Source organism: Tachysurus fulvidraco, chromosome 4, assembly GCF_022655615.1.
Source record: "Tachysurus fulvidraco isolate hzauxx_2018 chromosome 4, HZAU_PFXX_2.0, whole genome shotgun sequence".
Lineage (NCBI taxonomy): Eukaryota > Metazoa > Chordata > Actinopteri > Siluriformes > Bagridae > Tachysurus > Tachysurus fulvidraco.
In genome coordinates, this window is record NC_062521.1 from 31216142 (window position 1) to 31242201 (window position 26060).

Consider the following 26060-nt stretch of genomic DNA (forward strand, 5'->3'; position numbering starts at 1 on the left):
GTTGTGATCTATAGTATCGAATGCAGCACTAAGGTCAAGTAGAACTAATAGTGACATACAGTCTTGGTCCGAAGCTAGGAACAAGTCGTTTGTAACTTTAACAAGTGCAGTTTCTGTGCTATGATGGGGCCTGAAACCTGACTGAAACTCTTCAAGGATGTTGCTCTCCTGTAAGAAGGAGCTCAGTTGAACAGACACAACCTTTTCAAGTATTTTAGACATAAACGGAAGGTGTGAGATAGGTCTGTAATTTGATAGTTCATTAGGGTCTAAGTTAGGTTTTTTGATGAGTGGCCTAATAACTGCCAACTTAAAAGACTTCGGGACGTAACCTAAAGATAACGAGGAGTTAATGATATTAAGAAGAGGCTCACCAGCTTTATGTAACACTTCTTTCAGTAGTTTAGTTGGGATGGGGTCTAGTGAACATGTTGTTGATTTAGCTGTAGTAATAAGTTTATCTAACTCTTCCTGTCCTGTACTTGTAAAGCTGTGCAAAGCCTTAGGTGAGATTGTGTCACTGGTTGCTCTCATATGTTGAGCGTCACCTATTTTATTCCTGATACTTTCGATTTTATCAGTGAAGAATCTCATAAAGTCCTCACTACTGAAATGTGATGGAATAGTGTGTTCAGATTTCTGATTTTTTGTTAAACTAGCCACTGTGCTAAATAAAAACCTGGGATTGTTCTGGTTATTTTCTATGAGTTTGCTCAGGTGCTCAGCCCTAGCAGCTTTTAGAGCCTGTCTGTAGCTGGACATACTGTCCTTGTACGCAATTCTAAACACCTCTAATTTAGTTTTTCTCCATTTCCGTTCGAGGTTACGGGTCTCCCTCTTGAGTGTGTGAGTATGACTATTATACCATGGTGCAAGTGTTTTATCTCTAACCTTCTGTAATCTGACTGGGGCAACAGTGTCTAATGTGCTAGTGAATATAGCGTCTATGCTGTTAGTCATTGCATCTAGGTCGTTTGAGTTTGAGGGTACATTAAGAAGTCCAGACAGATCAGGCAGGTTATTTGTGAATCTGTCTTTGGTGGTCGAAATAATGGTTCTACCGAGTCGATAACGTGGTGAGACACAGTTAGTCTGTTCTATAGGTAGTGTGTACATTATGAGGTAATGGTCTGTGATGTCATCACTTTGAGGTATGATATCTATATCAGTGACTTCTATTCTGTGTGATATTATTAAATCTAGTGTGTGGTTACGTCGATGAGTTGCACTAGTGATGTTTTGTTTGAGCCCAAGTGAGTTTAGTAAGTCCATAAATGTGAGTCCTAAAGCGTCGTTTGTGTCATCAACATGAATGTTAAAGTCTCCTACAATTAATGCTTTGTCAAAGTTAACTAATAGGTCTGAGAGAAAATCTGTGAATTCTCTAAGAAAAACTGTGTAGGGCCCTGGGGGTCTGGGGGTCTGTACACGGTCGCTAGAGCAAGAGACATGAGGGATTTCTTCGTGTGCACGTGCGATAGTGTAACATTAAGGACGAGCACTTCAAAAGAACTAAATCTAGGCTGTGTTCTCTGGGTAACAGTGAGGTAATCACTAAGGATAGTGGCGACACCACCTCCACGACCAGTCAGACGAGGTTCGTGCTTATAGATATATCCTGATGGTGTAGACTCGTTTAGACTGATGTATTCATTTGGTTTAATCCACGTTTCGGTGAGGCAGAGTGCAGTAAGGCTATTATCTAAGATCATTTCATTTACAATAAGTGCTTTGGGTGCAAGAGATCTAATGTTCAGAAGTCCAAACCTTAAGAACTGTTTTTGTTTGTTACTTTGGCATTTTTCTGGTCTAATTACAGTAAGATTATTTCGAGAACTTCTCGTGTATTTACTTTTGGATCTCACTGCTCGGGGAACAGACACAGTTTCTATAGGGTGAGCTATGTGTGCATTTTCTGTGTCAATGTGCTGAGGTGAAGGATGGCTATTAAGATTTAAATTTAAAGAGTAGTTTACCAGTCAGAAGGTGTTCAGCGCCCTGGAGATGTGGTCCGAGAGGATCTCCGCTCCAACTCTGCTGGGGTGCAGGCCGTCAGCACGGAATAGCCTAGGACGCTCCCAGAAAACATTCCAATTATCGATAAAGAGTAGTTTCTGAGCCTGACACCATGACTGTAACCATTCATTTAAAGCGAAAAGTCTACTGAACCTTTCAATTCCTCGCTGGTAAGTTGGAAGTGGTCCAGACACGATGATCCTCGTCGTGGGCGCTGTGCTGCGAACCGTCTCCACCAGGGTGTTGAAGTCCCTCTTCAGGATCTCCGACTGCCTCAGGCTGGTGTCATTCGAGCCGACATGAAGAACCACAGCTCTGGTGTTTCTGCTCACGACTCTAGGTACCTGTGCAGAGACATCAAGAACACGAGCACCAGGTAAGCAGTGAGTGCGAGCCTTACCTTTAGCCACCGTAGCACGGACGTGGCGGACGATGGAGTCTCCGATGATCACGTTGTCGCAGTCCGTCTTGCGAAGGGGGGCGAAGCGGTTCCGGGTGGGGATCTCGAAGACCGGCGGTGGTGGAGGGGGAGAGGTCCTAGGCCGGGGACCGGCACGCGTCCTCCGCTGCTGCACTCAGGGCCTGCGGTGTCCTGGCGCCGGAGTGAACAGCTCCTGGGCAGGCCACTTCATCGGTGTGTTGGGCCTGGACAGAGAAACACGCGGGGTAGAGGTGGAGGGAGTGGTAATTACATCCTGGGAGTTTACCTGAGACAGGTGAGCGACCGACCGGGGAGCTTACAGCGTGGCTTTCCGCTCCCGCAGCTCGGCCTGCTTCACCTGTAGTTCGCGGATCTGCTTCTCCACAGCAACCAGCTGGAGTTCTACCAAGTGCAGCTCCAATGCATCCTCACCTGCACTCAAAGACAGAGACGTAACCGGCATGGTGTTACAGAGCAAGTACAACAGATTGTATGAGGGATTGGATGAATGAGGGAACACTCTGCCTGTGGGCACAGCACACGATATCGAGCGCTGCAAGCCTCCCCGGGAATCCCCGAAGTCGACTCTCAAACGCGGAATCCTGCCGACAACGCCAGCCTGTTGTGGAAGTTTTGAGGTTCGAGAGAATTAAAGCATAAAAATATCACACCAACAGGCACGGGCAAGAGTATAAAGGTTTTCACGGTTTATTGTTTTCAGCTTTGCAGAAGGACCCAACACTCTACGTGTAAAATCAGAGAGGCAGGGCCTCCATTATTGATAACACCAGCATTTTATAGACAGGAATAAAATAAACAGGACATGTAAAACCAAAACATCATCCACCATTGGCTTAGAAGCATCGCCTGTTCATCTTCTGACCAAGCTAATCCCACGGGAACAGAAAAGGTCTCATGGGAAAGGTCTGATTAAATGCAGTTTTAGGAAGAAACAACTGAAATCTCTAGTCACAATAACTACCAGCCATGGAAAATACAGAAGCCTAGAAGGACAGATTCATGTGTTCTTCTCTAAAGTAAAAATTTCCACTACAATCCGAAACATGTGTATAACCGACCAAGGAAGTTTTTGCATTTATATACACAAAACAAAACATACAGCACCCAAAACCCCCTCCCCCCACCCTCCAGCCTCGTCCCCAAATGACGATGCACAGCTATAGACATGAAACTGTACCCGACTGATACCGAGCATAGGATAATAATACCCCATACCCAGTATTGATACAGAGTGGTAACCATAGGGGGCGCGTGGGCCCTAAAGACCAGTTCCCTTCTCCAAAGTTCCATGTCCCAGGCATGAGCATTTAACTAATAATGCGTGACCTCACCAAAAGCGATTTTCTTGTAGTTATTATAAAATAAAGATGTCAGTAAGATAAAGAAATAAAGTCCTGATAACAAAATAACTTATAAAATAACTTCAAAATAGGTGTTCCTTGGGTTACTAAAAGTCAATACAATAAGATACTCGAGTGTGCTGATGTTTAATAGACATCAGACAAGCTTAATAAACGTATGCCTATGTTGCAGTATCTGAACATTACTTATCCTCTAAAGTCTTCAGAAACTCTGTGATGTCCGCTGGGGAGGAAAAAAGATGCATCTGTGTTCTGTGAAGGCAGCTAAGTTTAGCAGGATAAGCAAAACCTCTGAACATATCACGGTCGGTCAGTGTTCTCCTAACATCGCCGATCTCCCGACGTTTCCTCAGCACCTCAGCAGATACATCCTGAAAGAAACTCACCTGCGACCCTTCATGGCTGATGTTGAGTTTTTTCTGCGCTGCTTGCAGTATTATCTCCTTATCCACGTAACGTAAGAAGCAAACCAGAACACTTCGTGGAGCACGGTTTACTCCCGAGTCAGAGCTGAGAGATCTATAAGCTCTTTCGATCTCAAAGTGTGGATCAGCTTCATTGACTGTTTGGCTCAGCTCAGCTACCAAATCTGACCTCAGAAGACTACAGAGTCCGGACTGCTGAGCGAATCATTGGCACAACTCTCCACACCCTCCAACATCTGTACCTCTCCAGAGTGAGCAAAAGGGCAAAGAAAAGCACTCAGGACCCCTCACATCCAGCACACTCACTCTTTGAACTGTTGCCATCTGGTCGACGCTACAGAGCCCTGAGCACCAGAATGACCAGACATAGGAACAGTTTCTTCCCTCAGGCAATCCATCTGATGAACACTTGACATACACAGAACAAACTATTCTTACATTACTTACACATACTTATTTATATTTCAATTTGCACATTTATATTTCAAGTTTGAAATCAGAAAACCATTCTGATTCTGATTAATCCTCCGCATTCATCTCACATGTGGGGTGCATGGGAGAGGATGATTGGCAGGATCTTGGATTCTATTCTTCTGCAGATAACATCCCCTAAACCCACACACAAGGTACTCTCCACTTTCATGGCTGAAGTCACTGCCATTATAAACAACAGGCCACTGATACCCGTGTCAACCGATCCAGCAGATCCTTTTATCCTAACACCTGCCACATTACTTACCCAAAAGACTGATGCTAGCTCTGTTCCAAAGGGGGAATTTGGAAAGCCTGATCTGTACAAGCAACATTGGCGCACGATACAAAGTCTTGCAAATACCTTCTGGGACAGATGGCGTAAACAATACCTTTCTACCCTACAGCATAGATGAAAATGGCACCACCAGCAACCCAATATTTCCAAAGGATACATAGTGCTGCTCAAGGACCCTAAATCTAAATGTTTTGAACTATTGGCCCCTGGGCATCATAATGGAAACTTACCCCAGCCAAGATGGGCAGGTACGGAAAGTACAAGTAAAAGTAATTGGGAAAGATGGACCCAAACTGTTTCTGAGACCTATTAATGAGAGAGTACTCCTAGGCAAGGCAAGGCAAGACAAGTTTATTTGAATAGCACATTTCATACACAGAGGTCATTCAAAGTGCTTTACATAGAAATTAGAAAAACAATTTATAAGAGAGAAAAAAAATATATATGTAGAAATAAGAAACATGATAAAATCATAATAAAAACAAAGAACAATTAAAGAAAATGAATCTGATTCTAATAAAAAAAAGTTTAAAATATGTTAAAAAGAATAAAACAAGAGTAAAAGTGATTTGGATAAAAAGTGCAGTCAGTGTGAAGCAGCACAGCGCTCATTCAGTAAATGCAGAGTTAAACAGATGTGTTTTTAATCTTGATTTAAAAGTGTCTACTGTTGAAGCACATCTGATCTCTTCTGGAAGCTGATTCCAGCTATAGGTGGCGTAATAACTAAACACTGATGCACCTTGTTTTGAGTGAACCCTTAGTATCTCTAACTGACCTGATCCTAATGATCTGAGTTTTCTGCTTGGTTTATATTCAATTAGCATATCTGTTATGTATTTTTGAGATGGTAATAAGCTGATTTGCTTATCGCTTTCACATGACTACTGAAATTAAGGTCAGACTCTCAGATTTCTGACTTTATTTTGTGTCTTTAGACCCCTAGAGTCAAGGTGTGTGTTAACCTCGAGAGTTTCATCTTTATTTCCGAATACAATGACTTCGGTTTTGTTTTTGTTTAACTGGAGGAAGTTTTGACGCATCCAACTGTTAATTTCATCAATGCACTTACATAGAGAGTCACTGGGGCTATAGTCATTAGGGGACAGAGCTAAGTATATCTGGGTGTCATCTGCATAGCTGTGGTAAGCAATTTGTTTTTTTTTTTTTTCATTATTTGACCAATTGGGAGCATATACAAATTAAAGAGAAGTGGTGCAAGAATTGTGGGACTCTACATGTCATGGATATCCACTCAGATTTATGGCTACCTATGTTTACATAGTAAACTCTCCCTTTTAGGTATGATTTAAACCATTTGAGGACCATCCCAGAAAGCCCTACCCAGTTTACCAGTCTATGTAAGAGTATGGTGTGATCTACTGTGTCAAAGGCAGCACTAAGATCTAGTAGCACCAGTGCTGATATTTTACCCGAATCAGAGTTTAAGCGAATATCATTTATTATCTTTATGAGCACTGTCTCTGTGCTGTGATGCTGGCGGAAACCAGATTGAAAATTGTTCAGATAGCCATTTGAGTTTAAGAATTTGTTCAGCTGATTGAAAACAAACTTTTCAATGATCTTGCCTATAAAAGGAAGATTAGAGATTGGTCTGTAGTTGCTAAGTATGGTTTTGTCTAGGTTACTCTTTTTTAGTAGAGGCTTGACAACTGCTGTTTTTAGGGACTCCGGAAAAGTGCCTGTTAGCAGAGACTATTTACTATTTTTAAGAGGTCAGTTTCTAAGCAGTTAAGTACCTTTTTGAGAAAGGATGTGTGGAGGGTGTCAAGGCTGCAAATGTGTCAAGGGATGCTTTAAGATGTTGTACTGTTTCTTCCAGGATTTTTATATCGGTTATGTCAAATTCTGAGAAAATGACAAATTTTTGAGGTTGTTGTAATGAGGTCTGACTGACCACATTAAAATATGAGGCTGTATTGATTGCCATTCTGATATTACTGATTTTCTCAGAGGAAAAAGGTTGCAAACTCATTGCATTTATTGTCAGAGAGCATTTCACTAGGAACTTGATTTGGGGGGTTTGTTAGTGTCTCTACAGTAGCAAAAAGAGTGCGAGTGTTGTTTATGTTGTTGTTTATAATGTTTGAGAAGAAGATCTGTCTAGCTGTGCCTAGTTCTACATTGAAAGCACGAAGACTGTCCTTATAGATGCTATAATATACTTCAAGTTTTGTTTTCCGCCACATACGTTCAGCTTTTCTGCATGTTCTTTTCATGCTCTGTACCGCTGTTGTGTTTCTCCAAGGTGCTTTACGTCTGCCAGTGATCATCCTGACCTTTTACTGGAGCTATACCATCAATAGCATCTTTAACTTTTAAGTTAAAATTTTCAATGGGAACATCAACAGAGTTTGCCGATATGTTTGGCAACATTGATATAGCATTCATAAATATCTCATTGGTGTCTTCATTTATGAGCCTTTTATTGACATAGACAGATCTAGCATCAGTGGCAGGTCAATAAATCAAAGTAAACACAGAAATGGTCAGATAGCGCTTCATCCTTGATAACAGTGGATGGAATGTTTAGACCCTTGCTAATGAGCAGATCAAGAGTGTGTCCCCTATTGTGTTTAGGACCTTACACGTGCTGCGTCAGATCAAAAGTGTTTAAAACATTTAACAGTTCAATTGCAGTATTGTTTTCTGCATTGTCTGTATGAATGTTGAAAGATGTTGGAGATTGTTGATAAAAGTTCTGTGAATTCATCAACAAAAGTTGGGGTGTATTTGGGAGGCCTATAAATAATTGTAAACAGAATGCGCGGTGTACCTTTTAGAGCAATACACAAATATTCAAAAGACTGGTAATCACCAAGTAACACTTGCTTGCATTGAAAGGCATCTTTGAATAAAGCAGCTATACCTCCACCTCTTCTAACAGCTCTACAGACACTTATAAAAGTGAAGTTGGGTGGGGCTGATTCATTGAGGACTGTAGCGCTGCAGCTGTCATCTAACCAGGTTTCATTTAGAAACATGAAGTCCAGGTTGATAGTGGTGATAAGATCATTAACTAAAAATGATTTGTTCTTTAATGAATGGATGTTCAGAAGTGCTAATTTAACAGTAACTGGTTTTGGCCCTGTATCCATCTCAGAATGACGTCTAATAGGCAGTAGATTAGATAGAGTTGTCGTGCGGATGGAGAGGGCCTTCGTCTTTCTATAACATATCAGGACAGAGATAGGGAAATCTAAAGGGACATTGGGCTCCCGCATGTTCTGAAAACAATTCTGATTGTTACTGCTGTCATAGCAGGGACCCAACACATATCAGTTACCAGTGCTGTTTGCAGATGAGGGCTGGTGTGATCCCTGACATTGAGGCAGAGGTCGGAGTGCCCTCTCAGATGGAGGGGGGGGCAGGCTGGGCCCGGAGGCTTTGGTGGTTGTGGAGCCCGCCGTTTCTTGGTTGGTATTTGGGGACTCGCAGCGATAGAGTGGAAAAGCTTAGTTCCAGCAGATACCAGTTTCTCCATTTTCTCTGAAAAGCACAGAAGTGGTGATGTTGGAGAGAGGGAGACAGAGTGTGATGACATCAGCTGTAATTCTGGTGTTCCTGGGGGTTCGGGTGTGTTATCTTGTTTTTCCTGGTTGTTGTCCACAGAAACGTCCTTGGGTGTTGATTCACCATCCATCTGTAGTGAGTTCTGTGGGCAGGGAGTGCCAACCCATCACAGGGCACACACACACTTGTTCATATGCTAATAGGGTAATTAGCCACATTTAGGCTAGCGGAATACTGGTTAATGCCTGTGAAACCAAAAAGAAAAATTATTTTGTTGTAGTTATAAAAAGAAATGTAAAATGGTTCATTTGTTAAATAATGATGTTAAAGTGTGGATTTAATAATTTAATTGTGGTCACTGGAGGTTAATGAGGTAAATTTTTAGTGCATTCTTTCCACTGTTACCGGTGCAGAGGGGGGATAAATAAGCACACTGACACCTTAATGCCTCTAATTTAAAGTAATACAAGTTGATTAATGTTTGCATGCAATTCATGCAGTTTTATTCTTCATACTGTAAATATTTCTAATGTATCATAAAACTTGAATTAGAAGGTCTTTGAAGGATGTAATTTTTGATGTAAATGTACTTTTGATACTAGAGAGAAATTCATGTAGATTTGATACCTGAGAAGTAACATAAGAGCATTTTGTAGTAGTCCATTTATTCACTGAATTGTAATTGAGAGAAATTATTTGGCCCTATTTATAGGTTAGGTTTTGGTAGAGAGTTGGAAACATTGTGCAGAGATCCTTTCCACGGAGTGGTACAGATCTACATGTTCCAGACGTTTCCCACAGATTCATATGTTCCCAGTCCAGGTGGCTGGGTGGCGAGCCAACTGTGCTTGTGATTCCGACTTAAGACGGGTCTCCAGGATCATCTTCTTCATTTCCTTGGTGGCAGGAAGAACACTAACACAAACTAAAAAATGGCCCCGATGGTAGAAACTGAACTCTTGTCAACAAAAACAAAAATGTGGAACCAAGAACGAATTGAGCTCAAAGAAACTGAAAAAAAAGAGAGTTTTGTTTAAGTGCACACTTTATTGTTTTAGTTTGTTATTTTCCCTAAATGTGTTTCTTTTATATCTATGTAACATCCCTGTGAATTTAATACAGGTTATGCAAACTGTTATTTTGGTGTGGTATTCCTTTTATTGGCATTCAATTCTCAGGCTCTTAACAATTTAGAGTTTTCTGATTCTGGTCCAAATTCAAAGACTACGTTAGGCTACCAAACCAATGTTCATTATTACTACTACGCCATAATAAGGGTTATACTGACACCTGTTTATTGTATTTCTTTTATTTAGCATGTAATTTGCATGTTGAACTGGTTTACAAAATTTATTTTCTTTAGGGATTTTTTTCAGGTGACAATTATTTATTTTATAAAAAGTGATTTAAGTCTGCAGTTTGCACTTTTCAAATCCTTAATATTTTGTTATATTACTATATTTTGCTAGAATAATCAGAACTTGTAAATATTAGTAAAACTTTACACTTTATTTATCAGAAAAAATGTTTTTTTTTTTTGGTGAAAAGGTTGTATCAATTACAGTTTTTCTTATACCCCTTTTCCACCAAAGAGAACCGAGTGCTGGTTCAGAGCTAGCACTGGTGCTGGTTCAAAGTTGGTTCCACTGGCGATCCTTCTAAGAAGGTTCTAAAAGTTTGCCTTTCCACCGGCTAGAGAGCAACCACACAGAGCCGATTCTGACGTCACTGTATATGTGTCACGTGTGCCAGTAACATTAGTGCAGCAGCGGCAAACACCTCAACAATGGCAGATGTTGCTTTACTGTTAATGCTCATGGCTTTGTGAACCTACATTAACACCCAAACGCGGCGAATCCAATGTGTACGTGCAGCTCCATGTAATCTGTGTAAACGGAGGTTGTAATCGAGAAGGTGCATAACATTATTTTATCATTAACACAGAAAAAATTTAGCCTTAGCATGTAGCTACCTACTATTATGTGTGCTGATAACTGATCATATTGCGGTAAAGTAAATGTGTATTAAACATTAGTATACTTAAGGTACATTAACAAATGCGCTAACAGTAAACCCACCCACAGCCCCTTACGCAAATGGTTCTTAAGTCTAGACCAACAACGTTTTGGTGCAACTTAAGAACCACTTTTCCTGGTTCAGAGCTGGTGCTTTGGCTGTCGAAAAAGAAAGAACTGGTTCTAAATTAGGCTCTGGATCCGAACCAGCACTCAAACTGCCTCGGTGGAAAAGGGGCATTAAATAACAAGAAAACTTGTTAGGGTTAGGGCTTTTTCTTACAGGGCCCCACAGTCTCAGTGTTTAAGTGCAGACTGAAAACATATTTGTTTAGTCTAAATTATTATGAATAGGTTTTCTTAGGTAAAGAAGCAGATCTGGAGGGTTCATGGGCATATAGATTGTTTGGTGAAATGGGATATTTGGATGTTGTCTCCTTACCACTCTCACATGTTCACTCAGGTTTGTACTCTGTGGAGTAGTGAGACGCTTTACATCCCAGAGGAAGCCCTCATGTCTCATGTTCTGGCTCTCCCTTTTAGTTATGATGTCATTGCAGAGTCCCTGTCTGCACTTTGCACATAATTTACATTGTCTATCACCTGATTACAATCATAACAGTTTTTCTCTCTCTCTCTCTCTCTCTCTCTCTCTCTCTCTCTCTCTCTCTCTCTCTCTCTCTCTCTCTCTCTCTCTCTTTATGTCAAGCTCCCAGTGTTCTGAGCTGCCAGTCTGTCTCTTCTTATGGACCTACTTCATCAATTCTGATGTTTTAGCCCTGGTTGGAGTTCTCAAAGTCTGAAGGAGATAGAAATGGTTTGGTTTTCGCTAAGAGCCATAAGTAAAAAACTGGATTTAACCACAGAATTTATTTGCTTATCCATTTTTAACTCAGAATCCAAGATAAACCCAAGGCTTTTAACCTTGTCAGAGATGGCAACTGACAGGGAGGTATCTTTTAGATGCTCGGACACTAAGTATAACCTCAATTTTCTCCTCATTTCATTTTAATTTAAAATTATCTGCCAACTAGTCTTTCACCTCCTGCATAAATGCTAGTAGATTGCCAAAATAATCACAGTTTGACTGTTTTACCAAAAAATAGATCTGTACCTCATCCGCATAGCAGTGAATAGACATGTTGTTTTTCAAAAAAAATCAAATCAAGAGGTAGCATATATAAAGAGAATAAAACAGGAGCTAAACTTGATCCCTGAGGAACCCCACACAGTAACAGGGACATACAATGTCATGGACATGCAATCTTTTACAGACACAGAAAAAGATCTATCAGCAAGATATGATTTGAACCACTTTCAGACATTCCCCTTTAGGCCAACCCAAGATTCCAAACACTGGATTAAAATATTATGGTCCACCATATCAGTCAATACAGAATTTTCCCCTCTGTCCAGAGTCAAAAAGATGTCATTAATCACTTTCACCAGTGCTGTCTCAGTGCTGTGCCTTGACTTGAAGCCAGATTGAAAGACCTCAGAGTTTCACCACAGGTGGTTAAAAACAACTCTTTCTAACACCTTTGCTAGAAATAGCAGATTAGAAATCGGCCTGAAATTATTTGGGTCATCCATAGGAAGGTTTGGACGTTTTAACAGAGGAGTCACAAGAGCATGTTTAAAATCAATTGGACATATGCCCTGGCTAAGGCATTTGTCACTTTTTGAAGTACAAACATCCGTGCGGCAAAAGTTCTGACATTGGTGAGACATCTCCTACATTCAGCCATGTCTCAACCAAAAACATGAAGTGCAGCTTGTTTTTCGCCATAAAGTCGTTCAGGATAAAGGTTTTGTTACCAACCACCTATACATTAAGTAGCAACATGTTCATTTGAGCTTCGCCACTGGTCGGCTGCTGCTCATGGCATAGGGGCCAAAGATTTTGCTGGTTTACCCCTCTCGCCTAGATCCAAACAAATGTTGTGCGGCATTTAGCGGCCACCTTTTCGGCCCTTTGTTTCAACTGGAGTTTGTCTGGAAGATCTCGTGCAGATCCAGTTCAGTATAGTTCAATTCAGTTATTGAGGAGTCTGATGGCTTGTGGAAAGAAATTGTTACACAGTCTAGTCGTGAGGCCAGAATGCTTCGGTACCTTTTTCCAGACAGCAGGAGGGTGAAGAGTGTGTGTGAGGAGTGTGTGGGGTCATCCACAATGCTGTTGGCTTTGCAGATGCAGAGTGTGGTGTAAATGTCCATGATAGAAGGAAGAGAGAGCTGTCCTCACTATCCGGTCTTGCGATCCGAGATGGTGCAGTTCCCAAACCAGACAGTGATGCAGCTGCTCAGAATGCTCTCAATGGTCCCTCTCTAAAAAGTAATCAGGATGGGGGAGGGAGATGTGCCTTTCTCAGACTTCATAATAAGTAGAGACGCTGCTGGGCTTTCTTGGTGATGGAGCTGGTGTTGAGTGACCAGGTGAAGTTCTCCACCAGATGATCACCAAGAATTTTGGTGCTCTTCACGATCTCTACAGATGATCCATCAATGTTCAGCGGAGAGTGGTTGCTCTCAGATCGCAAGACCCTGCAGCGGATTTTGAGGACAGCTGAGAAGATCATTAGAGTCTATCTTCTCTCTGTCATAGCAAAGCCAACAGTATTGTGGACCTCACACACACTCTTCACCCTACACACCCCTCAAACACACTCTTCACCCCACACACCCCTCATCCACACTATTCACCACACACACCTCACACACACTCTTCACCCTCCTGCCATCTGGAAAAACATACTGTAGCATTTAGGCCTCACAACCAGACTGTGTAACAGTTTCTTCCCTCAAGCACTCAGACAAACTACCAAACACTTTTCATCCCTCTCTTTTCATCCCTCTGCTGAGACTCCCTGTAGATTTGGAAAATAAATATCTCATCTCATCTCATCTTCTACCGCTTACCCAGAACCGGGTCGTGGGGGCAGCAGTCTAAGCAGGGACGCCCAGACTTGCCTCTCCCCAGACACTTCCTCCAGCTCCTCCAGGGGAATACCGAAGCGTTCCCAGGCCAGCCGAGAGACATAGTCCCTCCAGCGTGTCCTAGGTCTTCCCTGGGGCCTCCTCCCCTTTGGACATGCCCGGAACACCTCCCCAGGGAGGCGTCCAGGAGGCACCCGGAACAGATGCTCGAGCCACCTCAGCTGACTCCTCTCGATGTGGAGGAGCAGCACTGTAAAAAACGATTCATTGGCTGAACAACCATTACTTATAAAAATAAATAAGCTGAACACAAATAACTTTCCAACCTCTACTTAGCATATATAGTGTCTGTAACATAAATATATAAGTTACAAGGTGAACCTAAATGTATGCATAAATATAATGAAAAAACATAAGTCACGTCAGCTAGTATTAAAATCGCATCAAAACTAAGTAATTATAACAATATTTTAAGTATAAGACTGTGAGCCACGTGATATGCAAATATGGAAAAAATGTGAAGAGGTAAGCTTAACTTTCTATAAACTAAGCAAAATATTGGATTTAGGGGTTTTGACATTAATAAACACTTGTTTGTAGTGTTAGGTGAAGATATTTTCTGAAACACAAAGAGACGAAGATGCTGAAAAGAGGTAAGATTGGTCGTTTTAACGTACATTCATTTATTTGTGTTAATGCGTTTGTGGTCAAGTAAGAAACTTTTTTAAATTGAATTTCTGAATTGCTACGAATTTAGCTTCAACAATTAGAAATGTGTTACTTGAATACTTATGAAAGCCCAGTTTGAACAAGTAAGTTATTGTATGAAAGGAGGAACGAGTGTGCACGCGATTGTCGGCCTAAAAGCAGTGTGACTACATCGAATGAATGTTCTAGTGGTTAATTTGTTTATTTCAGAGGAATATGACCATGCATAGCGATGGCACGTTTGCATTAAGATAAGGGCGAATTTGGACGAAGCTGTTTCCGCCCTGCTCCGTGTAACGCTTTGCAGTTCTTTGTTCAATTCCCACCATCAAAATGACCAAATGAAAAGTTGGTTACATTTTTTTTTTCATTTTTTCATTTTTTAGAATAATTCACAAACAGATATAATATAATTTTCGATTCTGCAAGTTTGGTTTGTTGCATCTGAATCTTGATTTTTGAACAAAATGAAAAATGACATTATTCTGATTTTCCATTTATATAATTAGCACAAAAAAAGACCAGTGAGTTTCAGTTTAGGCAGTGGCACATGTGGCGCATTTGGTCATGTGACTTTTTCCAGTGTGCAGCGCGGAACGGGTGAAGATGGATGCCGAGCAGACGGACACTGAACTGGTGGCCAGAAAAAAATGCTACCTCTGTTATATATAGTGTTAATTTCGTCAGACGAAAAAAAGACGAGATGAAAATGTTTTGTATAAAATAAAAAATAAGATAAAAACTCTTCATTTTCGTCTACAATTGTCTCTGCTTTTTCATCAGCTGTTACACCTTTAAAGTATTCAGAACAAGTTCGCGGCTTCGCGCTGTTGCTCGTCTCATACGCCTGTGGCTGCAACACAAGCTGCTGAACAATTGTATTGCTTCCGCTAAAGAAAATAGTGCACTCTGTCTCTACGGTTAGAACCCTGTGTGTCCATGGCAACGCTCTGTTTTTCATGGCAACGGTGTGTTATAGTTAGCAGCAGTCTGTTATCAAGAAATAAAATAGTGTGTGTGTAGAAAGAATCCGTCCTCACGCCGCTCAAAAATAAATCCTGAGCGCAAGTCCACCGTCTAGGCGGCTTTTTGTGTTACAGTAAATGATATTTCCTGTCGCTGTGCTTTTATTGTACATGACAGCTGATGTCCCGATGACCAGTCTTTACATTACGATTAAAAGCAGTATCAGTAAAGTAAAACATGTGATGTGCATCAAGTCCGAGTGTATGTACTGTTTAAACATGTTCTCACTGATACTTTTGTGATTCGGAGTTTTGACAAGTTTTATAGCCTTGATATTGTTTCTTATTCAAAAGTGGTGACAGAAAAAACTCTTTACCCCCCAACCTGAAACCTCTTCCCCTGTCACAATCACATCATCATCAACATTAATAATTAGGCTTAAAAGCTAATGTATATGTAAGTAATCAAGTTTAATAATTACATGTAATATTGCTCCAAATATTATCTATAATGGTGTGTGCAATATCATGTATAACTTGTATTAAGTTGGTAATTTAACTTACCTACACTTCTGATCTTAGGCTTTTCATTAATCAGCATGAATGTGTTATTTTATATTTTAATTTGAAAACGTTTTGCATGTTTGTTGTTGTTGCTAGTTTGAGTTTAGAAATACAAATTTCAGCATTATCAGTAATCTGTGTGTGCATTTTCCTTGAGAACCAAGCAAGTTGACTTTGTTTATTATATCGCAATCGCAATATTGACCTCAATAATCGCAATATGACATGTTCCCTAAATCGTGCAGACCTAATATATATATTATAGTATATTTTCATACTAAATATAAAACTGTTTTTTTTTTTCCTTCTAGTTCAGAACAAGAAAGTGTTGCAAAGGGGGCAGAATCAAGGAAGTGTCCTGTTGAAAGTGAACTTACATTTGTTAATGTGACACATTTGGTGTACATTCATGATGTGTGGTTTTAGGCTTCACCATCGCATTGCAGCCTGTTTCAAAAAATAAAGTGAAATGCTTTATTGTGTGTGATTTGCTTGTGTAATTTATTTTAAGTGACATATGGTGACCCATACTAGGAATTTGTGCTCTGTGTTTAACCCATCCAAGCAGCAGTGCAGTATGCAGACCAATAGCTGATAATCTACAATAAGTTAAAATTTTACATTGGTTCAACTCAATTAATTGTCTTTTTTTAACATAAATGAGCTTAAATTTTAAGTTAACTTAACTTGTAATTACTTAGTATATTCTATCATGTTACATATATTACATTAGTTACATCACTGATGTCCTGATAGTTATACTACAACACTTATTTTGAGAATCCTTGCTTTTTGATTATTTTTATTGTTTGCATTATAAACAATATACAACAATATACATTTCACTGTGATGTAAACTTCAATGTGTAAATCAGTTTTTGTCAGACATACAGTATATAATCCTGCTGCTTATATAAAAGCTATTACAGATATAGTTATAAACTCTGTGGTCTCTGTACTTTACTTTAGCTCAATGCATAACGCACAACACCGAGGGATATGTCCGCTCGGTATGTGTGCTCCTGTCATCCCAAGGCATTTTATATGGAACTATTTTGTACAGGTTCCACACTGAATCTATAAGGGGCGAAATATGTAAATTATATCTATAAAATATTTGCTTTAGGAATCCTGTAATGCATAAACATATTGAAATATTTAATTAATTTAAATTTATCCGTACACTCCCTGACAAAACTTGACTTTTAGTTGATCATTTGGAATCAGAAGAGGCTTATATGAAAGACAAAGACCTCTAGATTAAGCTTATTTTACCAAAATAAAAATCTTATCAAGCCTTGATTTTTAATTATTTAATTAGGACAGGAAGGTGGAGGATAACGTATGAGAAGGAGCACCATCCTACTGAAGAATTTGCCCTCTCCTGTGGTATGTAACGGGCAGCAAGAAGGTAACTCCAAACCATGATTTGTCCTCCACCGAACTTGACTGTTTTCTGTGTGAATCTTGGGTCCATTTGCGATGATGGAGATGCAGTTCAATAGATGATTCATCAGAAAAATCAACCTTATGCCACTTTTCCACAGTCCATGTTACAATAGATAGAAAAAATGTTTGAACATACTGTAACTGAACAAACAACGCATAACTGAATGACAAATAGATTTTATATAAGTGTATGAGTGCATTATCGTAGAGCTTTATGTTAGCATGGCAAAGGTTGTGGGTTCGAATCCCAGGGAACACAGATACTGAAAAAAATGTATGTAACTCAAATGCACTGTGAGTTTCTTTGGATAAAAGTGTCTGCTAAAGGCATTAATGTTAATGTCATGTAAATGCAACAAACCCCCCTCACTGCCAAAGGTACAGAATTTAAGTCGGGTTTTTTTCATGTGATTATTGTCATCATTGTTTTAATCAAAGTTTGTGTTGTGACAAATTTTCTGGGTTGCTGTTTCAAATTAATATGATACATTATTGTAGCTGGACGTGTGTGTGTGTGTGTGTGTGTGTGTGTGTGTGTGTGTGTGTGTGTGTGTGTGTGTGTGTGTGTGTGTGTGTGTGTGTGTGTGTGTTATTTTAGGACTGGCTGCTTGTGCTGATGGAAACACAACCAAATGAGGCAACAACCTGAAATCAGCCATACAACAAAATAATATTTTAGCAATGGTGAAGCATTGCCTCTGAATGATGGGGGGAGGGGTTTATATATATATATGCACATATTTTAATTAAAAGAATTTTTATATTTTATCCACTCAATAGTCTACAATATAATATCCATATAAAGATATAAAAGAGGCACTGAAAGAAAGTCAAGAAATGATGATGAAAATAATTAGCAGGGGCAATTCTAAGGTCAAAGCTTGATGAGCTCCACCCTTTTCACACAAAAAATAAGTCTATTGTAAAATAACGTTATCATTTTAACATTGATTCAACTAACTCCAAAATCCAGATTTTTTTTCTTTTTTGAGACCTTTTCAGAACACCAGCTTAATTGTGAGGGTTCACACAGACACACACACACACACACACACACACACACACACACACACACACACACACACACACACACAGACACACACACACACAGACACACACACACACACACACAGACACACACACTCACACACACAGAGACACACACAGAGACACACACACACACACAGAGACACACAGACACACAGAGACACACACAGAGACACACACAGACAGACACACACAGACAGACACACACACACACACACAGACACACACAGACAGACACACACACAGACACACACACACAGACAGACACACACAGACACACACACAGACAGACACCCACAGACACACACAGACACACAGCCCCCTGTAACAAGCACAAATCCTTCTTCTCTCAGCTCCTTTTCCTGACCGTTAACTCCATGTGCCTCCTTTTGCATCAACAGTCATCAGATCGGTTAGATTAGATTCAACTTTATTGTCATTGAACAAAGTAACAGATACTTGGACAACAAAATGTAATTAATTTTCTGTAAATTATTTACAAATGGCCATCTATCAAATTAACGATAAACTTTACCAACAGAGACACACGTATGCACTACACAGGTACAGTTTATTTGTCGTGCTGCTGTTTCTGTGTCACGGTCTAGCAGTTAATAAACAGAACTGCATGCGTCTTGCGGAAGAACATTGTAACCGGCGCTACTTCTCTACGTTTATGACTATGGATGAGTCACTCAGGTCCTGTGCTACTCCACAGCAGCGGCGACCCACTGGACTAAAGTAGTCCCAAAATCTTTATATTTTCATCCTTAACACATACATTTTAAACCAGAATCTACGGAGTATGTTTCGGACATTATTTAACCTTGTAAAAGACGAACAAAAATGAATTTTTGAATAACAACATTTCTTACTCCAAGTTTTAGGTGTGCTGAGCTCCTTTTTAGGGGTGCTGAAGCTAGCCTCGCCCATGATTATTATTATTATTATTATTATTATTATTAATACTTCAGTAAAGTTTATTAAATCTATCCTGTTGTCAGTGTGGTCTTTAAATGTATGTACTGTGTATGGACTGACAAAGTTGGTACATGAGGAAGCAATTTGACAACAATGCAGTAAATAATTTAGGTGCACCAAAAAGCGTGCTCGTTAAGATACCAGCAGACAAGTTAATCCAGCACAAAATAATGGAGTATTGAACCTCATAATTAAATAGAAAAGGAGGAGAAAAACTGCAGAAAGGTCCACATTTTGAAAAAAAAAGAACACCCCCTTCCAATAGGCTGGTTACGGACTTGTAAACCAATACTCAAGAGAAAGAGATTTACGCTTATACACAATGTCCTTATTATTCCAGATATAATACGTATGTGGTGAGAAATTGGGCTTAGATCAATGACCATGTAATAAAGGCCTGGTGATGAAACTCAGCTAGTTTTACTGGGATTTTGTTAATAAAGTAATAAAATAAGGAATAAAACTCCACATGGAGTTGGGATTTCTGCTTATCTGTCTAAGCCAATTAACGTTAGATGTATTAGTTATACACCCTTGTCATAAGCGTTCATAACAACCGTTTCCTTTTGTTATAACTGAAGCAGTCATTTCTGACGAACTGCTTTTGTGACGTCATCCGCTGGAGCGTTCTTATTGGCTGAAACCACGCATGCGTCGCGCTAAACTGTGGTCATGCGGTACGACGGAGCTGCTAACATTTGTGCCTGATTAAAATTACATATAACAAACAAAACCTTTTTATTGTTCCATTTTCATTACTGATTACTGAGCGGAGAAGGATCTTAAGCTCCGGTAGTTCGTTTATGTTACGTGGCCATTAGAAGTGTTCGTGTTTTCTAGTTTGGGGCTTTCAGGGGTCCTTTTAATGCACATGACGTCACAGCATCAGCCCGTTTTTATCCGTGTAGTAAAACAGTCTGTAAGCGCGTGTTAATACCGGGTTAATACCGGGTTAATACCGGGTGATTACCGGGTGAGTAGCGGGTTTACTCAGGCGTACAGCGGTGAGTGATGGCGGCGGTGGAGGACAGCAGGATGCCCGGGGTGTTGGCGTTTCAGACTCAGATCGCCTCAGTGATGGAGGTGTTCGCCAACGCCGCTGTGGCCGAGATCTGTAAAGTTGTGGAGGTCAGTTACACTGAGCTACAGATGGAGATAGTGAAGAGTCAGAAGGAGAACACGCTCCTCAAACGGAGACTGAAGATGATCGAAATGCGGGAGTCGTTTTATAAACGAACCAACAGGCTGAAGGAGTCATCAGGGGGAGAGGGTAAGTGAACACTGGAGCGCTCGCACGAATCATCTGGTTCGACTCATCCGGTTCGACTCCCCAATACAAGCTCCTTCATCTCCTCTAACTAAACAGCGTTAGTGTTTTCCTGATATGCTGAATTGTGGCTGAAAATGAGTTTTGTTTTATTTCATCTTACTCGACATTTTCATACGTGTCTGTGTTTGATTGTTTTTGTTAAAATTTGTTTATTTTTATTCTTATTTATGATCGACAACACTGAGAACCGATTCACACGTACGAACCGATTCAGGGAGTATTAACTGAAGACGAGTGAATGATAGTCGGTTCAGAGAGTCGACTCAGTGTCCGTTCAGTTTTGTGTAAACTGTGTTAAATTAATCATCATCATCCGTTGAAACTGATATTGAAGAATAAACTGCACATAAATGTAATAGTTAATAAGTGATCGTGAATACGTTTCTAGTTTCGAGTATTTGATCAAACAAACAAATAATAAAAAAATGCAAACTAGATCTTAATTATAGAAGCAGACTTATGAATATTTATGACCGCTCAGTAGTCTGCACTGGACTTAAAGGTGGGGTCTCCATTGTTTGAAAGCCAATGTTGACATATAAAATCACCAAAACAAACACGCCCCTAACCCAAATGGGTCCCACCCCTGTATCGATAGCTCCGCCCACACATACATACTTAATGCAGGCATCTAATGGAAGGTAATGTGTCTTTATCATAGCTGAAGCTGTAACTTTTAAGTAGTGCTGAATGGCAAAACCAGTAAAAGTTAAATAATAAAATTCAGCTGTCACTTTTCTTATAGAGAGCTCACAGTTCCTTATTATTCTGTACTGCATAATGATCATGCTGAACCTTATGCTAGTTAAACATCTGAACGTTACTCTATGGCCAAGGCAGGTCTCAGGGTGGAGCTTTTTGGGAATTAAGGTGGGTTCATGCCTCATAAGCAATGAGAGTGTCAGGGCTCTGCTTGGACCTTCTCGTCCCTGCAGCGTGTTTTGTGTGTGTGTGTGCATGTGTGTGTGTGTGTGTGTGTGTGTGTGTGTGTGTGTGTGTGTGTGTGTGTGTGTGTGTGTGTGCGTGTGTGTGCATGTGCGCGTGTGTGTCGTGTTCTCGTCACTACTCACCTGCTCTTAATGAACTGTGCATTTGTGCCTGGTTTTATCCTTGAAGACACCCTTTTGCTCACTCTGTGTGTGTGTATGTGTGTGTATGTGTGTGTGTGTATGTGTGTGTGTGTGTGTGTGTGTGTGTGTGCGTGCACTAGGCGGAAGGGTACGGGTGAAGATCGACACAGTAGAGCGTGAACGGCGACCCACTGAGGAAACACTTCCACATGATACTGTAACATGCACATCTGCTCAACAGGTACACACACACACACACACACACACACACACACACACACACAGTTTCACAGAAATAATACACACACTCTCCTCTATTACTCTTCAGCACTGAGATACTAGTCATCATAATGATAACAGTAACATACAGTTTCTCTAAATATCTGAGATGTGAAATGAGAACTAGAAGACATCAGATACTGATCGAAAGGTTGAGAGTTAGGACACGGGCCCTTGAGTGAGGCCCTTAACTGAAAACTCCTCAGTTGTAAAAATTAGATAAAAAGTCAAATGTAAATAAATTGTCACTCTGGATAAAGGATCTTTCCAATGCCATATATATGTTTAGGTGTGTAATTGTGTTAGTGTGTGTGTGTGTGTCTGTGTGTGTGTGTGAGAATAGGAGTGTGTGATGGAGTGTGTGGAGCAGGACGGACAGTCAGACCTTCTCATGCTGAAACAGGAGAGAACAGAGAGCATCAGTAAAGTGCAGGAGACTGAGACCAGAGACACAAGTATTACACACACACACACACTTCTACTCATTGTTCAGTTATATGGAATGGCAATATATGATAGTGTTTCGTTGTTTAGCTTAGCTTTAGTGTTAGCATTAGTTTATCAGTTACAGCCATGTTAAACACTCAGCATGGTGTTAATGAGTGTGTTCTGTGTGTGACTACAGCAGGCAGAGAAAACATCCTGCAGCATGATTCACTCCAACAACAGGAGGTTAGACACACACACACACACACACACACACACACACAGTTCTTCTGGATGGTGTGTTAGAGTGTAGGTGTTTACTCCCCACTTCCAGTATAACTGAGTGTATCCGCCTGTCATTGGTGACATTCATTCAGTGAACATTTTTTGTCGCCCGTAGCAACAAGCATAGATTAGGTTGTGCATTAGTATAATTCCACTCAGCAGCTAACTAAACCTTCCATGTGTTTCAGTCTGATGAAGAATGTGACTTTCTGAAGGAAGAACAACATGAGGAGAGAGGAGACGCATCAGCACGCGATGGTAATGACAAGGAAAATATGAACAACCCCAAACATACATCATCATTCACCAAAACATCATCAAAATCTGCAACAAAGGCTAAGACATGTTCATCTATTTTACAGTCGCTTAGCTGTTAGATTGTCGCTTGTGCACTGATACTCTGCTACTATTATTGGGTTCTTTATCCCAGGAATCCTACAAGTCAGTTGGAGCAGAAGTTTTACATAATGCCAAATTTGCATATGATTGAGGAGATATAGGGAGAAAAGCAATGGGCCTAAAACAGAACCTTGTGGAACACCGAACATTTCCTTAGTTTGTTTAGAGTCGTCGCCATTTAGATCTACAAACTGTTATCGATCTGTCACACACGGCCCGATCCAGGAGAGAGCTGTGACTTAACACCAACAACATGTTCTAGTCTATCGAGTAAAATAACATGGTCAATGGTATCAAAAGCTGCACTAAGATCAAATAAACCCAGTAAAGAGACACAACCCTGATCAGAGACCAGTAACAGGACATTTACCACTTTAACCAGCGCTGTCTCTGTGCTATGATGAGGACTAAATCCTGACAAAATTGTGAAGCCACAGTGAAATGTGTTTATTTCTAGGATCCAAGATAATTAAGGCTCATGGGGAATTGTTTTTTATACTGATCTCTAGCCTGTCAGCCATTCCATTAAAACCACATGCCTGATATTGTGTAAGCCTTCACTCAACACACACATCAATGGGCTTGGGCTCCATGTTAAACTGTTGTCCTTCCTTGGTCACTTTTGGTTGTCTCTGTCCACTTCAGTTTAACAAGATGATCGATGTTATTCACTTAATCTCTCAGTGGTTTTAATGTTGTGTCTGACCGGTGTAGTTAGACAGCTGGCAGGAGGAAAGAGTCGAGGTGTTCACAGCAGCACATCTGTTTGAGACAATGAACACCTGTGGACAAGCTGGTGAAGAAGGCAGCCTCTGCTGTGGGCACAGAGCTGGGTAGCGTGTCGTCTGTGGCAGAGCGACGGACACTGAATAAGCTTGTGGACATTGCGGACAATCCACTGCAACATGATGTGCAGGCAGAGGAGCAGCGTCAGTAACATCAGTAACATGCTGCTGCTCCACAGACAGACCGAGGAGACACCATAACACTCCAATGTGCACAGGACCTTTTCAATTTAAATGTATTACTTTAAATATGTTTAGTATTTATTGCGTGTCTTATTGCTTACGTTTGTGGTTACTGCTGAATTTCCCAACGGGATGAATAAAGTATTCATCCATCCATATATCCATCCATTTATTGCACAACAAACTGGTGGTTTTAAACTTCCACTACTTTTTGGCACCTTTAGCCTCCTAAGCAGAGCTAATGAAGCACACAACGATGTCGTACCTGACTATCTTTACATTTCATTTTTAGGAAGTTGTCCTGATGAAGGCACTTCAAGTATAGAAGCTGACAACGACGACGCTGTAGCTGATGCATCGTGGGAAAGCAGCATGTTTGAGTCTTCCACACACAGCATCCCATACTCCGGACCGGACACGAGTGCAGGAGTGTCCATTAATGATTATTTCCTGCACAGAGACGCCGTGTGTTCTTATGGCACCGAGGCTGGATCTGTTAGTAATGCGTCTTTTCCTGAAGGCCACTTTCCACACGCTGACGAGCGAATTGCCTCTCAGTCCCACACCGGCCTATTTAAACCAGAGAGGTTTGTGGTGTGTAAATATTGTGGGAAACACTTCCCCCATACCAGTGCACTCGTCCTGCATCAGCGTGTCCACACGGGGGAGAAGCCGTACTACTGCGCGCTGTGTGGGAAACGTTTCAGTCAAGCATCCAGTCTGAAGAAACACTACGGCATGCACAGAGGCGAGAAGCCCTTCAGCTGTCTGCACTGTGGAAAACTGTTCTCAGATCAGAGCAATCTGAAGAAGCATGTTAATGTGCACACTGGGGAAAAACCGTACGGCTGTGTGCAGTGTGGCAAAACCTTTAATCAGTCATCCAACCTGAAGACACACATGAAGATCCACACACGGGAGAAACCGTTTAGCTGTGAGCACTGTGGCCAGATCTTTGCCTACAAGAGCAGTCTGGTGAAACATCAGCAGAGGAACTGCCTTACTCTGCAGAACCCACTGCAGAACCCACTGCAACAGTTTTAGACCTTTTTAAGTCTGGATTTTTTGTTCTCCATTCGACAGTTTTATAAATATCCTGTATGCGGTTAGACGACATCTGACCTGAACTCCAGTAACTCGTTCATGTGATTTTTTTTTTTTTTTAATTCTCTCCGAATGAACAGTAACTGTGTTCTTCCTTCCTTTCCAGAGAACATTCCTGCAGATACTTCCAGGCAAACACACATTAAAAGCATACACTCTGTCCCTTGCCTAGTGCTCTAATATAAATATCCTTGTTAAAGACCTGCAGACACTCTGTGATGACTTTATTAGGTTTTGCTGCATTCCCAAGTGAAGTGATAAATACAGAATCCATTGTTTCCCTTTTAATAAACAGCCAACTGTGTGTATAAAATTATAGCATTCAGTATTAAAATAAATAATGTGGCCACTGTAACGACTGTGTAAGTAATCTGACAGTGAGAAGCTTTTAGACTCATGTACGAAGAATCTTTTTTTCTTAATGAACACAAACTCCTGTAATACTAATATGAAAAGGAAGCTATATGTAGTGCCTTGTTATTATTATTATTATTATTATTATTGTTATTTCTTCTTGTGCAAAAATAAAGTATTGGAAAAGTTAAACACTGGTTTTATATAGAATTATAGATGGAAAAAAAATGGACAGACTGGCAGATTGATGGATAAAAGTATGAGACTGACGCTCATTCACAGTAATATTGACTGTGTCCACTAGGGGGCAGCAGCAAACAACTAAACTTACTGGGAAAGTTTCTGCTTCATCAGTGGTCCGAGTAGTGGAGTGAAAAACTAGATTTGTGTCTCTCTCTCTCTCTCTCTCTCTCTCTCTCTCTCTCTCTTTCTCCCTGTCTCTCTCTTTCTCTCTCTTTCTCCCTGTCTGTCTCTTTCTCCTTCTCTCTCTCTCTCTCTCCCTCTCTCTCTCTCTCTCTCTGTCTGTCTGTCTCTTTCTCTCTCTTTCTCCCTGTCTGTCTGTCTCTCTCTCTCTCTCTCTCTCTCTCTCTCGTCTGTCTGTTTCCCAAATTTGTGTTAATGTTAAAATGTTA

The 26060-nt window shown here is 40.6% G+C and overlaps 1 protein-coding gene across 2 annotated transcripts; it reads left to right on the top strand.

The window, feature by feature from the left end:
- Window positions 1–19871: 19871 nt before the first annotated feature.
- On the top strand, window positions 19872–25427 carry si:dkey-56e3.3 (zinc finger protein 271). 2 transcript variants are annotated; one of them, XM_047812819.1, is made up of 7 exons: window positions 19872–20153; window positions 20187–20483; window positions 21754–21854; window positions 22236–22347; window positions 22518–22564; window positions 22792–22861; window positions 24263–25427. In XM_047812819.1, exons 2-7 carry the CDS (start codon window positions 20225–20227, stop codon window positions 25012–25014), a joined length of 1341 nt encoding a protein of 446 aa, XP_047668775.1. In that variant the 5' UTR covers window positions 19872–20153; window positions 20187–20224; the 3' UTR covers window positions 25015–25427. The 2 variants fall into 2 exon arrangements, with proteins under 2 accessions (XP_047668775.1, XP_027008728.1); XM_027152927.2 differs by having other exon boundaries at window positions 19872–20483.
- Window positions 25428–26060: the final 633 nt, after the last annotated feature.

Excerpts from the sequence above, each read along its gene's own strand:
- si:dkey-56e3.3 (XM_027152927.2), top strand. The coding sequence starts at position 20,225 with ATGGCGGCGGTGGAGGACAGCAGGATGCCCGGGGTGTTGGCGTTTCAG. Across the intron at positions 20,484-21,753 it reads GGAGTCATCAGGGGGAGAGG|GCGGAAGGGTACGGGTGAAG; the intron begins GTAAGTGAACAC and ends TGCGTGCACTAG. Across the intron at positions 22,348-22,517 it reads GACTGAGACCAGAGACACAA|CAGGCAGAGAAAACATCCTG; the intron begins GTATTACACACA and ends GTGTGACTACAG.